This window comes from Erinaceus europaeus, chromosome 5 (genome assembly GCF_950295315.1).
Source record: "Erinaceus europaeus chromosome 5, mEriEur2.1, whole genome shotgun sequence".
NCBI classification, from domain to species: domain Eukaryota; kingdom Metazoa; phylum Chordata; class Mammalia; order Eulipotyphla; family Erinaceidae; genus Erinaceus; species Erinaceus europaeus.
Window position 1 is genome coordinate 67,528,506 of NC_080166.1, and position 20,020 is coordinate 67,548,525.

Genomic DNA, 20,020 nt, shown 5'->3' on the forward strand with positions numbered 1-20,020 from the left:
GTGGAATACTACTCAGCTGTAAAAAATGGTGACTTCACCGTTTTCAGCCGATCTTGGATGGACCTTGAAAAAATCATGTTGAGTGAAATAAGTCAGGAACAGAAGGATGAATACGGGATGATCTCACTCTCAGGCCGAAGTTGAAAAACAAGATTAGAAAAGAAAACACAAGTCGAACCTGAAATGGAATTGGAGTATTACACCAAAGTAAAAGACTCTGGGGTGGGTGGGTGGGTGGGGAGAATACAGGTCCATGAAAAATGATGAATGAAATAGTAGGGGTTGTACTGTTAAATGGGAATCTGGGGAATGTTATGCATGTAAAAAAAAAAAAAAGGAAGAAGAAGTAGAAACGCAAAGCAGAAATTGACTGAGTTTGGAGTATGGCACCAAAGTAAGAAAGCAGAAGTATACTAGAGTTTGCAGTGAGTACCTCCCTAATACTTCCTCTCCACTTTTCCAAGCTTTGGGTCCATGATTGCTCAACAATTTGTTTGGCTTTGTATGTTAACTCTCTTTTCAGTCACCAGGTTCCAGGTGTCATCAGGATGCCGGCCAGACTTCCCTGGATTGAAGACCCCACCAATATGTCCTGAAGCTCAGCTTCCCCAGAGACCCACCCTACTAGGGAAAGAGAGAGGCAGACTGGGAGTATGGACCGACCAGTCAATGCCCATGTTCAGCGGGGAAGCAATTACAGAAGCCAGACCTTCTACCTTCTGCAACCCACAATGACCATGGGTCCATGCTCCCAGAGGGATAGAGAATGGGAAAGCTATCGGGGGAGGGGGTGGGATATGGAGATTAGGTGGTGGGAATTGTGTGGAGTTGTACCCTTCCTACCCTATGGTTTTGTTAATTAATCCTTTCTTAAATTAAAAAAAAAAATGGTTCCTTAAGGTAAAAAAAAAAAAAAAAGAAAGAAACCATCTGTGTTTGTCAATCCTCATATAGGCAATGTTGACCTGCTATGTGCAAAGTACTATACTGCAAGCCTGCATATAGGTAGTGCTTAGAACATTGTGTAGCTTAATAAATGTTAACTGTCCTAAAAAAAAAAAAATGGAGAGAGGAGGGTAAGACAGAGAGGGGGAGAGAAAGACACTGCAGACCTGCTTCACTGCTTGTGAAGCGATTCCCCTGCAGGTGGGAAGCCGGGGGCTCGAACCCGGATCCTTAGCTGGTCCTTGCACTTCGTGCCACATGCGCTTAATGTGCTGCACTACTATCTGACTCCAGCATATTCTGTTTTCTAAAGGAGACTAATTTATGTATTGCCAAGAGAGAGAACCAGAGTGTTCTCTTGGTGCACAGGATCAAATTCATAACTCCTGCCACTTCCCAAACCATCTTTTTTTTTTTTTTACCATTTTATCTTTCTTTCTTTCTTCCTTCCTTCCTTTCTCTCTTTTTCTTTCTTTCTTTCTTTCTTTCTTTCTTTCTTTCTTTCTTTCTTCCTTCCTTCCTTCCTTCCTTTCTTTTTTTCTTTCTTTCTTTCTCTCTCTCTCTCTCTCTCTCTCTCTCTCTCTTTCTTTCTTTCTTTCTTTCTTTCATTCATTTTTCCTGCCCACCAGGGATATAACTGCTGCATGCACTAACATGATTCTACTTCTCCTGGAGGACTTATTTCCTTTTCTCTTTACTTTCTTTTTTTTTAAAAAAAATTTATTTTAGAAGGTAAGAGACAAAGGGAAGGAGAGATTAGAAGGGGAGAGAGAGGAGAGACACCACAGCACTGCTTCATGACTCACAAAGCTACCCATTTTGTATTGTGCCAGCTTCAAACCCCAGTCCTCACACACAATGACGTGTGCCCCACTGGCTGAGCTATCTCTAAGCTGCCTGCCATTAGACAAGAATCTAATTTGCATGTATCATACAGACAATATTCAGTGCTGAGGTTGACAGAATAATGTTAACATAAAATCTATGCCAACTTGTCCCACTAGGATGAAAACGTGTTAGATACTCACGAATTACCCACATGAATTTTCTAATCATTTGTGGCTTTAAATATATACAATTAAAATTCATCTTCTAGCTTATAGGTGCCCAAAACAAAGCTTATTTTTAAAATATTTACTTTTTAAATTACATTTATTTTTTAATTATTACTGTTTAAAGACAGAGAGGGGAGGAGGAGGTAGAGAGGAAGACAGAGAGACACCTGCTGCCCTACTTCACTACTCATGAAGCTTTCCCCCTGCAGGTGGGGACCAGGGGCTTGAACCAAGGTGTTTGCACTTAACTGGGTGTGCCACAGCCTGGCCCCACAAAGATTATTTACTTTTCTCTTACATAAAGCTATTAAATCATTAAACTAGTTTTCTCTATTCAAAGGTGACTTGGAATGTTGAAATATATCTATAGTCTTTCCTACATTAACACATTTCTCATTTATTTTTAAAACATGTTCAGTGGAGCGGAAGGTAGATAGCATAGTGGTTATGCAAACAGACTCTCATGCCTGAGGCTCCAAAGTCCCAGGTTCAATCCTCCACACCACCATAAGCCAGAGCTTATGGTGTTCTGGTTAAAAGAAATAATAATAATTTAAAAAAATTAAAAAAAATATGATCAGTGATCCCTAAACTGAGGTAGCTTTACTTTTTTGCAGTATTCTATCATATTTCTAACACAGTCTTACTCTCTCTGAAGCAACACAGGTGGAGACTGATTTTGCAACTAATCATCAGATCTTCCTTCACTGTCATCAGTTCCAAGATGTGTTCTCAGTTAGTATACCACATTAGTTCTAGTAGTGAAACAAATTTCTGGGGACAGAGCCTCTGGATGGGGTTCTGAAATATAGGATGGCCTGGTTCATGTGATATATATATATATATATATATATATATATATATATATATATATATATATTCAATCACATGAACATATGTAAATATATATTAAAATATATATATTTTTTAAATATGATTTATGATATAGAACAGAGCATCACGAGCACGTGTAAAGCTAGAGATTGAACAGAGGACTTCAGGCTTGCTAGTCCAACACCTTATCTATCTTCACTATCTTCAGGGCTGTTATATACATATTTTACATGATGTTTTAGATTGAAAATGTTAATAGTATGTTAAGTAGTACACTACACCTGTGAGTAGAAAATTAATTTTTCTTGAGAGCTAGTCTGGAGATTCTAGCAGGGGAGCGCCGCTATTCCTATACCCTTGACTGAAGACCAGCCTATCTCTGTTCGGGGAAGGCTGTCCTCTTAGATCGAGCATGTGCAGCTTCAGAAGGGACACACATGGAGCAGTGAGGGAGGAAGGGGACACCCGCCTAGCCAGCCAGATCAACCGCATCAACCCTGGCGATCAAGGGGGTGATGGATGTCACAGGCAGATCGCCCTCATACCCGAAAATTAATTTTTCTAAACCATCTTGCTGTTTTTTTTTTTAAATTGGGTGTGTGTTTGGGAAGGTCCTCGTTGTATCATGTGCCTGTCACCACACTTGATTGCTTATCTTCAGCCCACAGGTTGTTGAGGGATATGCAGTTGGACAATCTATTTGTAAAGGATTTCCTGGTGTATGTTTTGCCAAAGCCAGATCATTGCTGTATTGCTCTTAGGCAGAAAAACTGTATGGCAGTAACATCTATATCCAGAAGTCATGATTTCATATTTAGTTATATTTCTTTATAATTTTTTACTAGTGTTTTACTGACTTATAAAGGAAATAATTTAAGTTTCTTCTCTAGCTTACTGTCAAACATCATTTTTAAGTGCCAAGAAAAAAAAAAGTCAAAGAAAGGCTATAGGTTCTGACCACATTTCATAATAATGGAATATTTCATTCCACAAGCCACTATATTTTTGCTACCAGAAAATCACAGATTTAAGTTATTCTTTGGACATAGTTCAGATATTTTGTAAAAACTAATTAAGTTTATCAACCTAAATTATGAAGAAAAATTAGTTTTCTATTATAATCAGACAAGGAGTCATCCTATGAAAACTTGTAATAGAATTATGCAGAGAAACAAACAGATGTGTGTGTGTGTGTGTGTGTGTGTGTGTGTGTGTGTGTGTGTGTGAAAGAGGTAGGGTGAAGAAAAGTAGGGAAGGACAGAGGGAGAGAGGAAGAGAGCAGGGAGAGGGAGGAGACAGAAATTTATTTGCTAGTTTTTTATTTTGTTTTTAATGAGGTAATGGGGAATGAAATCAGGGACATTTGCCATTTTTTTTTTCCCTCCAATGTCTTTAACTGACTGGGTGAGATCCACCCACATTATGAAGATAGTCAGTTTAAATCAAAGTCTACTTCGTCAATGTTAATCTTGTCTTAAAATATCTTCATAATCACTGATGTTAGCATAAAGATTTCCACACTCTAATCCAGTCAAATGACTTCAAAATGAACCATCACTGAATTGGATCTATTTTATTCATAACTGAATATCATTCATTTTGCTAACATACATTTGGTTATTTATACTACAAGGACCAATGGTATGCAACAAAGTAGCCTTCAAAATCTAGTTCTGAAAGAAATAGATTGTATTGAATTTGTCTCTCCACAATTTTAAACCTCTGATTTTTATACCATCAGAAGAGAAACAAAATCAGAAATAAATATTTGTGTTCTTAGATCATTCCATTTAAATTTTCCATCCAAAGTAATTTTCGCCGTCACAAAAGTAGCTGGTCCTCAGGTAACCCAGAGTTTACATTTAAGACAGAGGAGAAAGAACATCACAAAGGGACAAGCTGCTTGTTGCTGCATTGTAAAGAACATGGCACCCCTGTTGGTCTAGCCTACGTGGTGGATGCCTAGTCCATCATTTTACTTCAGTGCTTTATTAGTGTACAAAGCACATTGCAGTTTTTTTAAAGGTTTTAAAACTTTTTATTTGCATATTAAAATTGTGCATTCCAATAATTAAAATCATTGAACAAAAAAAATGGCACTCTGATGTAACTGCATTTTATAGCTTGCAGGCCACTTTATTTATTTATTTTTATTAAATTATTTTTATTTTTTATTTAAGAAAGGATTAATTAACAAAACCAAAGGGTAGGAGGGGTACAATTCCACACAATTCCCACCACCCAATCTCCATATCCCACCCCCTTCCCTGATAGCTTTCCCATTCTCTATCCCTCTGTGAGCATGGACCCAGGGTCATTGTGGGTTGCAGAAGGTAGAAGGTCTCGCTTCTGTAATTGCTTCCCCGCTGAACATGGGCGTTGACTGGTCGGTCCATACTCCCAGTCTGCCTCTCTCTTTCCATAGTAGGGTGGGTCTCTGGGGAAGCGAAGCTCCAGGACATTGGTGGGGTCTTCAGTCCAGGGAAGCCTGGCCGGCATCCTGATGGCATGTAGAACCTGGTGACTGAAAAGAGAGTTAACATACAAAGCCAAACAAATTGTTGAGCAATCATGGACCCAAAGCTTGGAATAGAGGAGAGGAAGTGTTAGGGGGGTACTCACTGCAAACTCTAGTGTACTTCTACTTTTAGGTATATATTTTGCAGTAGTTTACGGATACGTGCGAATATATGCTCTCTCTCACAGAAACTGGTGTATATCTAGGTTGTGGGACTTTGTTAGAAAGTGAACCACCTGAGATTGAATTAGAGTATACTATGAAAGGAAAGGTCTCACCCGAGTAATGAAGCTGAAGGGTTGTCATTCCACACGTGAAGTCTCTGGACACAGTCTGAAGTGAAGCATGTTGAGGTGGCAATCATTTTGTTGTTTAGGTTGTGATCGGCAGATGCAATATTATTTGATATGGATTGGGAGAGGCATATGGGAAAGAGGGCCCTATCCAAGGGTTCCAGGACTGGGGGAAGTAGAGGCTCTATAGTGGAGATGTGAGTTTCCTGCTGTCTTAGGGTTCAAAAAGACAATCAATAGTTAATTTATCATCACATTATTTGGTAATTGGGTTAATTTTGAAAAGTCCTTTTGTTAGGGTTTGCTGTAAAGTACCCAGTATCTTGTATATAGCTGTGCTATTGGTTGCTTCTGATCTACTTGGTCTAGGCTTTTGAGAGAGTCTGCATATCAATTATACAGCCTATATACTGAAAAGATTCAGTTTGTGTTTTGAAAAACTTCGAGACATACAATTAATTTTCCCCCTCTCGTATTAATTAACTAGTGATTTATATGACTACATTTTACTAGGAGTGTACATAAACACCATTCCCACCACCAAAAGACTGTGACCCATCCCTCCCACCCACTCCCACCCCCCACTGGCCCAGGAAGCTGCATGTCTACCCCTCACCACAGGGTTTTTACTTTGTTGCCCTACTTACAATTAGGTCAGGTCCTGCTTTTAGTTTCATTTTCAGATCTTCTTCCTCAACTTCTGTTGATGAGTGGGATCATCCCATACTCATCTTTATCTTTCTGACTTATCTAACTTAACATAATTCCTTCTAGCTCTGTCCAAGATGGGTCAGAGAAGGTGGGTTCATTGTTCTTGATAGCTGCATTGTATTCCATTGTGTATATATATCACAGCTTTCTCAGCCACTCCTCTGTTGTTGGGCACCTGGGTTGCTTCCAGGTTTTAGCTATTATGAATTGTGCTGCTATGAACATAGGAATACACACCTCTTTTTGGTTGGGTGTTATGGAGTCCCTGGGGTATAACTCAGGAGAGGAATTACTGGATCATAAGGAAGGTCCATGTCTAGCCTTCTGAGAGTTTTCCAGACTGCTCTCCACAGAGGCTGTACCAATTTACATTCCCACCAGCAATGTAAAAAGGTTCCTCTGTCCCCACAACCTCTCCAGCATTTGTTGCTGCTGTCCTTTTTGATGTATGCCATTCTTACAGGAGTGAGGTGGTATCTTAGTGTTGTCTTAATTTGCATTTCTCTGACAATCAGTGACCTAGAGCAGTTTTTCATATGTTTGTTAGCCTTTTGGATCTCCTCTGTCGTGAATGTTTGGTTCATATCTTCTGCCCATTTTTGGATGGGGTCATTTGCTTTTTTTGGTACTAAGTTTGCTGAGCTCTTTATATACTTTGGTGATTAGTTTCTTATCTGACGTATGGCATGTGAAGATCTTCTCTCATTCTGTGAGGGGTCTCTTTGTTTGTTTCATAGTTTCTTTGGATGTGCAGAAGCTTTTCAATTTGATGTAGTCCCATTGGTTTGTTTCTGCTTTAGTCTTCCTTGCAATTGGGTTTGATTCATCAAAGATGTCCTTGAGGTATAGGTGGGAAACTGTTTTACCAATGTTTTCCTGTAAGTATTTGATTGTTTCTGGTCTGACATCCAGGTCTTTGATCCATTTGGAGTTGATTTTTGTTTCTGTGAGATAAAGTGGTTCAATTTCATTCTTCTGCATGTTGCAACCCACTTTTCCCAGCACCATTTATTGAAGAGAGCCTCCTTTCTCCATTTAATCCTTTGGGCCCCCTTATCAAAGATTAGAATTCCATAGGTGTGGGGATTTATTTCTGGACTTTCAATTCTGTTCCACTGGTCTGTGTGACTATTTTTGTTCCAATACCATGCTGTTTTGATGATGATGGCTTTATAATATAGTTTAAGGTCTGGGAGTGTGATGCCTCCATTTCTGTTTCTTTTCCTCAAGATGGTTTTGGCAATTCTAGGTGTTTTCAGGTTCCAGATAAATGATTGTAGTGTTTGTTCTATTCTCTTAAAGAAGCTTGGTGGAACTTTGATGGGTATTGCATTAAATTTGTATATGGCTCTGGGGAGAATATTCATTTTGATGTTATTTATTCTTCCAATCCATGAGCATGGGATATCTTTCCATTTCTTGGTATCAGTTTCTATTTCCTTGAGTAGCGACTCATAGTTTTCAGTATATAAGTCTTTCACTTCTTTGGTCAACTTTATTCCTAGGTATTTGATTGATTTTGCTGAAACAGTAAATGGGAGTGATTTCTGGATGTCGTCTTCTTCAGATTTAGTGTTTGCATAAAGAAATGCCACTGATTTTTGTACATTGATTTTGTAGCCTGATACCTTGCTATATTGCCTAATAACTTCCAGTAGTTTTCTGCTGGATTCTTTAGGTTTTTCTAAGTATACTATCATATCATCTGCAAATAGTGAGAGCTTGACTTCTTCCCTTCCAATCTGTATTTCTTTGATTCCTTTCTCTTTCCTGATTGCTATGGCGAGAACTTCCAATACTATGTTGAAGAGTAACAGTGACAGTGGACAGCCCTGTCTAGTCCCCAATCTGAGGGGGAATGCTTTCAGCTTCTGTCCATTGAGTATGATGTTGGCTGTAGGTTTGCTATGTATAAACTTCACTAACTTGAGGAATTTCCCATCTATTCCCATTTTTTGTAGAGTTTTGAGCATGAATGGGTGTTGGATTTTGTCAAAGGCTTTCTCTGCATCTATTGAGATAATCATGTGGTTTTTGGCTCTGCATTTATTGATGTGGTGAATGACATTGATTGACTTACGGATGTTGAACCAGTCTTGCATTCCTGGGATGAATCCCACTTGTTCCTGATGAACAATCTTTTTGACATGTTGCTGTATCTGGTTTGCCAAGATCTTGTTTAATATTTTGGCATCTATGTTCATCAGAGATATTGGTCTGTAGTTTTCCTTTTTTGTTCTGTCCCTATCAGCTTTTGGTATCAGGGTGATGTTGGCTTCATAGAAGGTGGAAGGGAGTATTCCTGTTTCTACAATCTTATGGAAAAGCTTAAGAAGTATGGGTACTAACTGTTCCCTGAAAGTTTTGTAGAATTCATTTGTGAAGCCATCTGGTCCAGGACTTTTGTTATTGGGGAGATTCTTAATAACAGTTTAAATTTCTTTGTCTGTGATTGATGCATTTAGATTTTGTAGTTCTTCTTGGTTCAGTTTTGGAAGGGCATATGCTTCTAGGAATTGTTCCATTTCTTCCAGATTATCTAGCTTGGTAGCGTATAGCTCTTTATAGAAGTTTTGCAGCATTCTCTGGATTTCTGTGGTGTCAGTTGTGATATCTCCTCCATAGTTTACAATTCTATTAATTTGAGTCTTCTCTCTTTTTTGTTTGGTGAGTCTGACTAGGGGTTTGTCAATTTTGTTTAATCTTTCAAAGAACCAACATTTGGCTTCATTGATCTTGTGTATGGTTCTTTTATTTTCGATGTTATTTATTTCTGCTCTAAATTTAGTGATTTCTGTCCTTCTGGTGGCTTTAGGGTTCCTTTTTTCCTCTTCCTCTAAGTCCTTGAGGTGTGCAGTAAGGTCGTTCATTTGAGCTTCTTCTTGGTGTTTAATATGTGCTCGTATGGCTATAAGTTTCCCTCTCAGAACTGCTTTACCTCTGTCCCAAATATTTTGATAGGTTGTGTCTTCATTTTCATTAGTTTCCAGGAACATTTGAATTTCCTGCTTGAGTGAATCTCTGACCCAGTGGTACTTAAGGAGTATGTTGTTTACTTTCCAAATTCTGTGACTTTTAATAATTGTCTGTTTGTTGTTAAATGTTAGTTTTACTCCACTGTTGTTTGAGAAGATACTTGGGATGATTTCAATGTTCTTGAATTTATTGATGCTGTCTTTGTGGCCTAACATGTGGTTATCTATGGTTACTTCTGGCTGATTTGTATTTTCTTCTGGGCTCCTGTCTTTTTTCATTGGAGAAGCAGTTTCATTTGTTTTTGATCTACCCATTTTTTTTATTTATGTGTTTCTTTTTTTATGCTCTATTGTTCCTCAGTTGTTGTGTCTTGAGTACAAGCAACACTGTACTAAATACCTTTATAACAATTGTACTTACCAACCTCAGGAATTACAGTAGCAACAGAAGCAAGTATTGAAGCAGTTTAATCACTACCAGTTAGCCAAACAATTTCTCCAGTCCGTGAAAAAATAGTAACCAAATCCCAGTGAAGAAGAAAGAGAATAGAAAGAAGGGATGGCAAAAATAGACAGTTATGCAAATCTACTATCCACTGTATATTCTAGGGGTAACAAGAGGGGAAAGGGAACTAGAGCAGAGATACAAACATAGAGAGTCCACTCTGAGTCAGATTACTTCCCCAAAGTAATTCATGAATTCAGAAAGGCAAAGAAGAAGGAAGAAGTGTATGACAAGATAAAAAAAAAGAAAAAAGAGACAAGTGAGAGAAAAGGGAAGTGATAAGAAAAAGAGCTGTAGTAATTAAAGAGCAGTGAAAGAAAAGGTTTTTTTTATTACTTTATTTTTAATTTAATTTAATTTAATTTTTTTAATTAGCTAGGAGGAGGAGGGAGGGGAGAGTCTGTAGAGGAGGTAGGAGTAAAGAGACAAGTTCCTCCCACAATAGATAAGATGCCCACTACCCTAACAATGAAAGATACCCTAAGAGTTAATTCTGATCAACCTAAAGGGGGGGAAGATATATGCCTTTATATAATATTAATAATAAAATAGAGCTAGGTAAAAAAAACAAAAAACCTGTCCCAGATTACCTCAAACCTCATGATCAGAGGCAGCTGATTGTTAAGAATGAGAAAAAAAAAAAAAAAACCTCAGGACTAGACAAGGATAGCTGAAATAGACATTTATGTAAATCTACTATCCACTGTATATTCTAAGGGTGGCTAAAGGAGGAAGGGAATTTGAGCAGAGACACTTGCAGTGAGAGTCCACTCTGAGTCAGAATTCTTCCCCAAAATAATTCCCAAATGTGTATCAGTGAATTCAAAAAAGCACACTGTTTGGTGGTGTGGGGGCTGGGGACTGTGGCTTTGGAAGCTGTAGGATTAAGGAAGAAAGGGTGACACGAATGAGAAAAATAAAAAAAAAAAGAAAGAGAGAGAGAAAAATGAAAAATATAAGAAAAGGAACAGTCATAAAATAGCAGTGAAAGGAAAGAGTTATTTTATTTATTTATTTATTTATTTTTAATTATTTATTTAGCTATGCGGGGTGAGGTGGAGGGGGTTGGCTACTTAGAAAGAAAAAAGAGCCAGAGGTTTCAGAAGGGTATAGACTTAGAAGGAATGATACTCCCTGGTGGGATAGGAATTTGATAAAGACAGAAGCTCAGCAGGAGAGACTGCTAGGAGCTGGTCCCCAGGGACTGGTTATGGGGGGGAGGAGGGAGGGGGGGGTTAGCAATTAAAAGGAAAAAAATTATTTTCCCTTTTTTTCTACTCTATTTCTTAACCCAAATTAAGTTATATTCACCTCCTTGGTGTCACCGCTAGGACCCCTTATTGACTGGCTTACTAAAGGCAGAAAATCCTACCGTTTTCAAAAGATGTGGTCAGAGCTCAAGCCACTAGCAGCTTCTCAGTCTGCCATCTTCCAGGAACCTGCAGGCCACTTTAGACCAACTGGATTTTAACTCTAGATTTCACGTGGTCTCCCACCCAGCTTCCTCCTCCACCATCATGCAAGTTCTTTTACAGTCAAGGGGTGGGAGAGGCAGGCTCGACCATCATTGTCAGTAGTTCTTGGATGTGAAACCCAAGCAGTGCTTTATCCAACCTCTTTGCTTCTTACAAAGTTAAACAGCTAAAAGAAGTCAAATAAGATGGCAATGCTTGTGGAATATACAGTGTGCAACTGGCGACGCCTGCCTCATTATGTTTCACCAGCTTGCTTCTCCTGCTCAATCATTTCTTTTGAAGGCAGGGGGTTTTTCTCTTGCGTTTCTGTCTTCTTCAATTTTGATTTATCGAATTTCTCAGTCTCAGCCACATCGGGTTTGTCAGACATGGTTGTGGAGGAAAACGGAGCGAGGCAAGAGCGGACTAAAAAAGTTGAACTGTGTTGGTGCAGCCGCTGAGTCCACACTGCAGATTTTTGATGTCTCCTGCAGTTAGTATTTGGGGCCAGGTTAAAAATAAAATCTCCATCTTAGCCTTTGACAGGTATTCAGACACTAATACACTGTTCTGGTTTCTGAAAACTAAAAACTAACACACATACTATTCAATATATATACTTATTTCTCTATCTAAGATAATAATACCTGATATGTGTCCATTTTTTTTTTTTTTTTGTAATTTACCTTGTATTTTAAATAGAAGCATGTGCCACCAAGAAAGTCTTCCCTGTAATGGAGATCCTGTATGTTTTCAATTCCACCATAATTAAGAATCTTGCGATTGTAAATGCCACCTTTAGGTTAAATATAAACCAAGCATCTGTCAGCATCAATGTAAGACAGCAAATAATGCTATAAATGCTAGGCAAGTAAAACTTGAACTGCATTAAAATGAGCTTGTCATCTCAGTGAGTGATGAAAAAGAAAAACACATCCGTGCTTAGCTTTGAAAAAGCATAGTTAATAAGTACATATTTGTTCATATATATACATATATTTATTTATCTTTAGACTTGTGCTGAAGAAGGTGTGATTTTCTACTGCAACTGCTCTTATTCCCTTTTCTCCAACATGCTATTTGCAAAGAACTAATGGCAGGAATTACATACTCCAGGAAATGATCCTTGATTACTGTCCCCTGAGAAGTCAAATTTTTGTGTCTTTTAGCACAGGAGTATGCTTCTCTCATTGACTTGCACCTATCTCTTGACTTGTACACTCCATTCATGAGACTGCAATTACCTTGATGGTCTTTGTTTCCATAGTACCCAGCAGTGGGGTCTGCACACTCAGTGTATACTGAATGAATGAATTAAGTAATAAAGTGATACATCAATAGACGACTAGTGGTTTCTATTGATTCAGTAATTATGATAGAACTCTTCAAATTGCATTAATAAAATGGTTTGTCACCATTCACTTTTGACAAAATGGAGATAGTTGTGGACAAGCCACCACAGGGGCTTGCCAAGAGTTGATTAAAGACCTCTTTATAACATGGTGTTTTCTACCTCTCACAAAATTTTAGTCTTTTTGTTTCTGGTCCCCTTCGTCTCCCTTGAATGAGCACAGCAGTATCACTTCATAGTGGAGTTACTTAGCCGTCCTCAATGCCTCAGCAATTTGGAAGGCACTTCTCTCCTAAGTGAGCCAAGGAGGCGTGGAGTGGTCTTTGAATAAACGTCTTAGTGGAAACACTGAGAACAGCCATCTCTTTGCTTTTTAGAAAACACCTGCTGGCAACTTTGATTCTCTATTATTCTGTCTCTCACTGCACACTCTTCCTTTGCTTTATAGCATTTATCACCACCTGTAATTATTTTAAGTGTTTGGTTATTTTACTGCAGTGCCAAACAGGCACTATGGAATCATCTCTTCTACATTTCCTCTCCTTTTTCATGAAGCCATTCTAAAGTCTTCTCCCCAGGTAAATAGAAATGACATGAACATGTTGTTTCTCAGGTGAAACTCCTCAGATTTCTTGCTTAGGAACTTGTTGCTCCTAGGTTTCTATATGGAGAAATTCTGGCTTTTTAATCTATTTATTGCCAGTGAACAACAATTCTCATGAGGGTACAGTCTTGTTCTTGCTGCTATCTATGATTATTCTGTAATCAGAAATAGCTAAGAAGTCAGTAGAAATATGCTGAATAAAAAAACCACCTGACAACTCATTTAGGTTGACCATCAGTTCAAATATGTTTTTTTTCCCAGTGAGTCATAAAACATTTTATGTTAATTTTAAATGCATTTAGCCACATTCTTAGACAATTGTGAATCACTTAGATGACTGTTTCTTAGTGTACACAGAGATGCCTAATGATAAATTCCAGTAAATGATAAGCCAGATAAAGAGATTTATTGTAACAAGCTACTTTTCTTCTGGCACTCTTATAGTTTGGAGTCAGAAAGTCTCCACAAAACTATTTTAAATTTGTGTTGGCTAAGCTTAATCCTTTTCAGGAAGGGATTTGCCAAGGCTATACTTTCCTCAGTGACAATCAAATATCACACTACTTTAATTTGTAAACTCTTCCAAGTTGTCTAGAACCATGAATGCTTACTGACCTTATTTTTTTCATGTAAAAAATGTTTTAAATTACTAAATATGTTCCAGGAAATTGAACACACACACACACACACACTGTCTCTCTCTCTCTCTTTCTCTCTTTCTCTCTCTGAGCAGTGCTTAGAGTTTGTGTCCATTGTTTTCTTTGTTAAAAGTTTTAGCAGATTGCCGGGAAGCCCCAAGTCTCCATAAACACGAGAGCTTTCCTTTTTGCAACACTTCTAATATTTTATTTATTTTTAATGAGAAAGATACAGAGAAAAATAGAGAGAGAGGGAAAGAGAAACCAGAACACTGCTTAGCTTTAGCTTATGGTGGTGCTAGGGACTGAATTTAGGACCTCAGAGTCTTAGCCATGAAATGTTTGCATAGTCATTATGCTCTCTTCCCAAGCCCCTGCCCATCCTTTTCTGAAGCTTATTCAACAATATCTAATCAAGATCTTTCAAACTAGGAAATGGTGGAAATTGTTCTGGCTAAATAAAATATCCCAGAACAGAAATCTATTTGAAAAAATGAACAAGGTATGAATCAAATTCTTTTTATATATTTTTTCTTTATTGGGGGATTAATGTTTTACATTTGACAGTAAATACAGTAGTCTGTACATGCATAACATTTCCCAGTTTTACACATAACAATATAGGCCCCACTAGGTCCTCTGTCATCCTTTTTGGAGCTGTACTCCCCCCATCTACCCACCCCAGAGCCTTTTACTTTGGTGCAATACATCAACTCCAGTTCAGGTTCTATTTGTGTTTTCTCTCCTGATATTGTTTTTCAACTTCTGCCTGAAAGTTAATCAAGTTCTTTTGCTGGCAATATCATCTTACTTAAAATACAGTCGTCAGTTCAGGAACTATTGTATGGCAGCATGGATATGACATAAGCAGGCCTTTTCTACTTGAACACATAAGATACCACAGACATTGGTCTCATACAGACTTGTGTAACTAAGTACAGACTGTTCCCCTAACCCAGTCTAAAATAAAACTTGAAGGCTATTGAGCTCTATAGTTTACTATGAAGAAGAATATTACAGGCTTCTTCTTCTTTTTTTTTTTTTTTCCTGAAAGTTATTTTGTCCTTTATCATTTCTTTTAAGGTCCGGATAGTTTTTGTTTATCACATTCCCTCCCCCCTTCTACCTACCCAAAGGATAACATGGAAAAACAAACAAGCTCTGGCAGCAAATCTGTCCAGTGGGCTCTAGCTGAAGCACAGTAGGTGCTGGCAGAGAGCAGGACTGTGTGAAACATGGTAAATATGCAGCATGGGCAAGTGCTTCTGGGGCTGAATGTTGCTGCAGGACATGCTGAGGCAGACACTTGTGTAGACAACTGCTTCTAAATATGTCACTGTATCAGCAGGAAACAGAAGATATCCCCATTTCTATTTTTCAGTTCTGAAAATGGGTCCCTATGAGTAATTATGTGGTGAATTAGCAAGCATCCTGAATAAGCAACTAGTGCCAAGCTATCTATCGGACAAGCGGATTCTAAAGAGCAAAGAAAAAAACAGGGCGTAACTATCAAAGTAAGCGTTAAGCAGCCCTCCATAGGATTCATGGCATGTGCAAGGGGCGTGTAAGAGGAAGAAGTGATGGAGTGTAATGTTTCTCAGGCAGCCCCGCTATGGAGCACTTACAAAGTGTTTTTAATCCTCTAATTGGGTTAAGTTCATTTAATTAGCATTGAAACAATGCATCTTAAGAGTTTAATAAAACGCTTATATTCAGAACAGCTACCAGATGTTTTTCATTGTAGATGTTTGCAAAGTTATGCCTTCCCACCCTCCCCACCACCACCCCCCTTTTGGAAATGCAAAGCTTTCCAAATACTTGAAATACCTGTTTGTTTCAGTAGATTGTGGCTAAACTGAGGAAAGGTCATTGTGACTATGGTGTTGTCCCAGTCATTTTAGAAAAATCTTTGTCTGTTAAGCTTCACTGTGTACACTTACAGGCACACATGGCTTCCACTAGATACACAAATGCACATATACAAGTACACACTTCTTTATGGACCAAAAAGAAGACTTCTGCTGCTTGATAAGGGTTAAAAAGGGACCCTGGAACATTTTATTAAAAGCCTATTCCATGTATTAGCCACAGGGAAAGACGATAGAGAACATCATGAATCATGGTGTCTTTCATCAGCTAAAGACAGTCTCCTTAGCCTGCTACAAGTCTCTCAAGGGAAAAGGAGCCTGAAAAACTCTGAACATATATTCCTTGGGGCAACAGTGCTGAGAGATGGGAGGTGGTGAGGGAAAGTGGGATAAGTTTAAATTATATACTTGAATTGTTGTGTTCATAGACTCACTAGTTCCTGAAAACTTATAGCTGGTTATTTCTTTTAAAAACTGTTTAATATAGTTTTTCTATATTATAGTATAAATTAGAATCACTGTTAAATATGCATATCTAGGAATTACATTCACATGAACAATTATGACTAAGGGCTTTGACTCAAATATATCATTATAAAAATAGTGAAATTACATAGATTTATTTTTTCTTTTACCAGGGCACTGCTCAGCTCTGGCTTATGTTGGTGATGGGGGTTGAACCTGGGGCCATTGGTCCTCAGGAATGAAAGGCTTTTTGTATAACCACTATGCTATCTCTCCAGCCCACAGGGAATGATTTTCAATTGTATCATTTTAAAAATGAGTAAAATATTTTATAAGATGTGTTGCTAGAAAAAATGGTTAACTGAAAACTTAAAATATTACTAATCTTTAAAGATGGGTTAAGAATTCCTTCTTTTAAAGTATAGCAGGGTACATTCAGTTTTTAGGTCCAGTATCCAAGAAAATATGCTGTGATATTCCTTTAATGTTCAATTCTATCTCTTTGTCTAAGGGGGGAAAAAAATCACATCTTGACTGTAGAAATCATATTGAAACACTGAAGTGCTTACTTGTGCTGCTGCTGTCAGTCACTCGTCACACTCAGTGACTGTCCTCAATCCAGGCAGAAAACCCATTCTCAGTTAACATGGATCAATTGGAAAGAATATAAACCACTCCACTGCCCTTAAGACATACAGACGTCAACTCTCACACAGGTTATTTGAGTGCTCAGTAGGAATAGAGAACAGCCCAGGAAACCTCCTTACACATAAGGAGTTTTGATCATAGCACCACATTGTAAATTTTCGGTATTTCATATAAAAAAATTGAAACAGGTATATGTTAATGTACTACCTCAGAGGTTGTTTCATTTAGTATAAATGATAATATCCTACTTCTAAGGGACTTCTGACTTTCAGAATATTTTTCTTTGGATGCTTTCAAGGTCCTCCTGAATCTAAGTTGTGTGAATGCTTTGAATCTCAAACAAATCTGAGCAAGTATTACTTATGTCTGAAAAAATTCCTTATATTGGTTCTGTAACTACAAAAGCCGAGGATAAAAGTAATAAGTGTTAGTGATTTGGTTAGCATTTTTTGTTTGGTGCCTTAAGAAATATTTTGCAGGGGCAAAGTACTTCTGGCTTTGATGAGTATAAACTAAGAAGATTAAAAACTGACTGATGAATTTCATGCAACATCTAATTATAAAGTATCCTGTGTGCACTTTTGATACCTAATGGGCTCTTTGAAGGGTCAGTGATATTTTATTTATGTTTTTAACATTGATCTTTAATAAGTAACTAAAGGGCTAATTATTGGATGTGAGAGGATACCAAATGAGTTCCAGGCATTGTGAAAAAAAAATAGATTTAGAGAGATTAAAGATGCAAACAGGAATAAATAAATGTTTATTCTAGTTTTCACAGGTCCTAAGAAGAATTTGGATGTATTGCATCTTTATGTGTCATTTTATTTACATAATGCTTATGACTAATTATCAGATAACATTGATCTAATTGAAGTTGATATGCACAACAGCTTTATAATGAATCACGTATTATATCCAATATTACACAATTGTAGGGATGCATTAACAGACATCCAAATATTAGTGCTCAGAAAGTCTAAAGTCTATCCATCCATGGTTTGCTGTCTCTCCTAAAAATGTCTTTTATTGATTTACATAGTTTATTGAGAGATACTTTACACCTGGGTAATATTTTCAAAAGAGTTAATTAAGTAGTCTGCTTGATTCACACAAAGATTTGTTTGCAACTTATTTCAGGACAAATGAATTTCTTTTGCTTCTCAAAGGTCTGTGTCCAGTTGCCATACATATTGCTCTTCCTAAAGGAGGGGAGCTCACCAAATCAAAGTAAAGAGTAGCACAGTGGGAAATAGTGGTGGCACACCCACTTAGACACACCTATTACCATGCACAAAGACCCAGGTTTGAGCCCCGGCTCCCTACCTGTACAGGGATTGTTTCATGAGCAGTGAATAGGTCTGCAGGTGTCTTTCTGCCTTGCTCTCTGTCTATATTATAAATTATTCTTAAATTCAAATTTAACAAATTCATAATGTCATTAGTGTTTCACACTGGTGTATGTCATGAGTTAAAATCGATTATGCATTTGTGGAATTGTCCTGTTATTATTGATGAATGTTTATAAAATAATGTAGAAGACAGAGATGACAGTCTCAAATTACTTACAACTTGAGAATGTGAAATGTTTGGGAATATGCAGTCAAAAGAACACCCCAGAGGTGACCTGAAAGTAAGTAGGAAAGAATTGTTGATTATTTAAGTCTCACCCATCTATATCCCAGTTTAAACCGTTAGAAGGGATAATTAAGATAAAGGAAGAATATAGTTTTGTTGTGATGGTGTTTAGAACAGGCTAGTTGAAAATGTGAGAAGCAGGAGATTGGTGAAAACAAGGCTACTAGAGGTTTCTGAATGTGAAATAACCAGAAACCGGACAGAGATTTGATAGAGTAATGAGAGAAATAATATACTTGAGACATATTACCAGGAAAAAAAACAAGCTATAATTTTTTTGAATAAGGAATAAGTCAGATTTCTGAATAGATATGGGAGTGATTTGCCAATTTTACTTCATTACGATTGTAATGAACCTCTGCTTCAGGACTATTTCATTCTAATTCAGTCCAACTCCATGGACACAAGATCACATGCTTAATCTAATTCTGTGATTTTTTTTTCTCAGTATCTTTCAAAAATACTTGTATTCATTAATAGTAACCCGAAGCATTAACTTTAATAATAAAGCATACAATAAAAATAACCTCCCAGTCATGTATTCCTATTTTAAAATATATGTAATAGCAATACTACATTTTTATAAAAAATGCATACAACATATTAAATGGAGATCCACAATGGTTATCCATAAGATTCATACTTCCAAGAAAATTCTGCAATAAGAAAAAACTAAGACATTCTTGTATTTTTCTTAGTGCTGGATTACTCACTAAATGGAAATATAACACTTAACTGTAAGCTCTAAATATGAACTAGACTGACATCGTTTAATTAGACACAAATGTTATCTCTATTCTTAATTTTTGTTTGGACTCCCAGATCTGTTTTCTTTTGTTGGCTAAAGATAACATATCACAAGCCCAGCGATGTCATAAATACATTTAAACCATAATCTGTGACAGTGGGAAATAGATTGTTACAAAAACAAAGATCAAGGAGTCTTGGGTGGTAGTGCAGCGGTTAAGCGCAGGTGGCGCAAAGTGCAAGGGCCAGCATAAGGATCCTGGTTCAAGCCCCCGGCTCCCCACCTGCAAGGGAATCACTTACCAGGCGGTGAAGCAGGTCTGCAGGTGTCTATCTTTCTCTCCTCCTGTCTTCCCCTCCTCTCTCCATTTCTCTCTGTCCTATCCAACAACAGTGAGATCAATAACACCAATAACTACAATAATAAAACAACAAGGGCAACAAAAGGGAATAAATAAATAATAAAAATATTTGTAAAAAAACAAAGATCAGTGCTCATCCTTCTACTCTCTATACTATTCTTCTGAACTCTGATTGTCTGCTTGCAAAATCCACAAAATCCAGCCATGGAATGGAGTGGCAAGTACTTCTTATACAGAAGAAAAATATCTAGGGTAAATAAACAACTAGAGCTTTGTAAAGTATAATTAGTGTCATCATTTTTTGTATTCATTTTTACTAAGGTAACAGGTTTACAACAGAAAAGATATCTAATAGCTTCAGGCTTATGACTTTACATCACAATATCTGGGTGCATGTCTATATCACAAT

The 20,020-nt window shown here is 37.4% G+C and overlaps 2 protein-coding genes across 4 annotated transcripts in view; one reads left to right on the forward strand and one right to left on the reverse strand.

The window, feature by feature from the left end:
• The window catches only part of PCDH9 (protocadherin 9), a 1,042,490-nt gene that overhangs the window by 996,774 nt on the left and 25,696 nt on the right, over positions 1-20,020 (forward strand). The gene's annotated exons all lie outside the window — the stretch shown is intronic.
• On the reverse strand, positions 11,536-11,711 carry LOC103117998 (thymosin beta-4-like). Its single transcript, XM_060191890.1, has one exon. It carries the CDS (start codon positions 11,679-11,681, stop codon positions 11,547-11,549), a length of 135 nt encoding a protein of 44 aa, XP_060047873.1. The 5' UTR covers positions 11,682-11,711; the 3' UTR covers positions 11,536-11,546.

What these genes read in the sequence shown, in the direction of transcription:
- LOC103117998 (XM_060191890.1), bottom strand. Translation starts at nt 11,681, where the DNA reads ATGTCTGACAAACCCGATGTGGCTGAGACTGAGAAATTCGATAAATCA.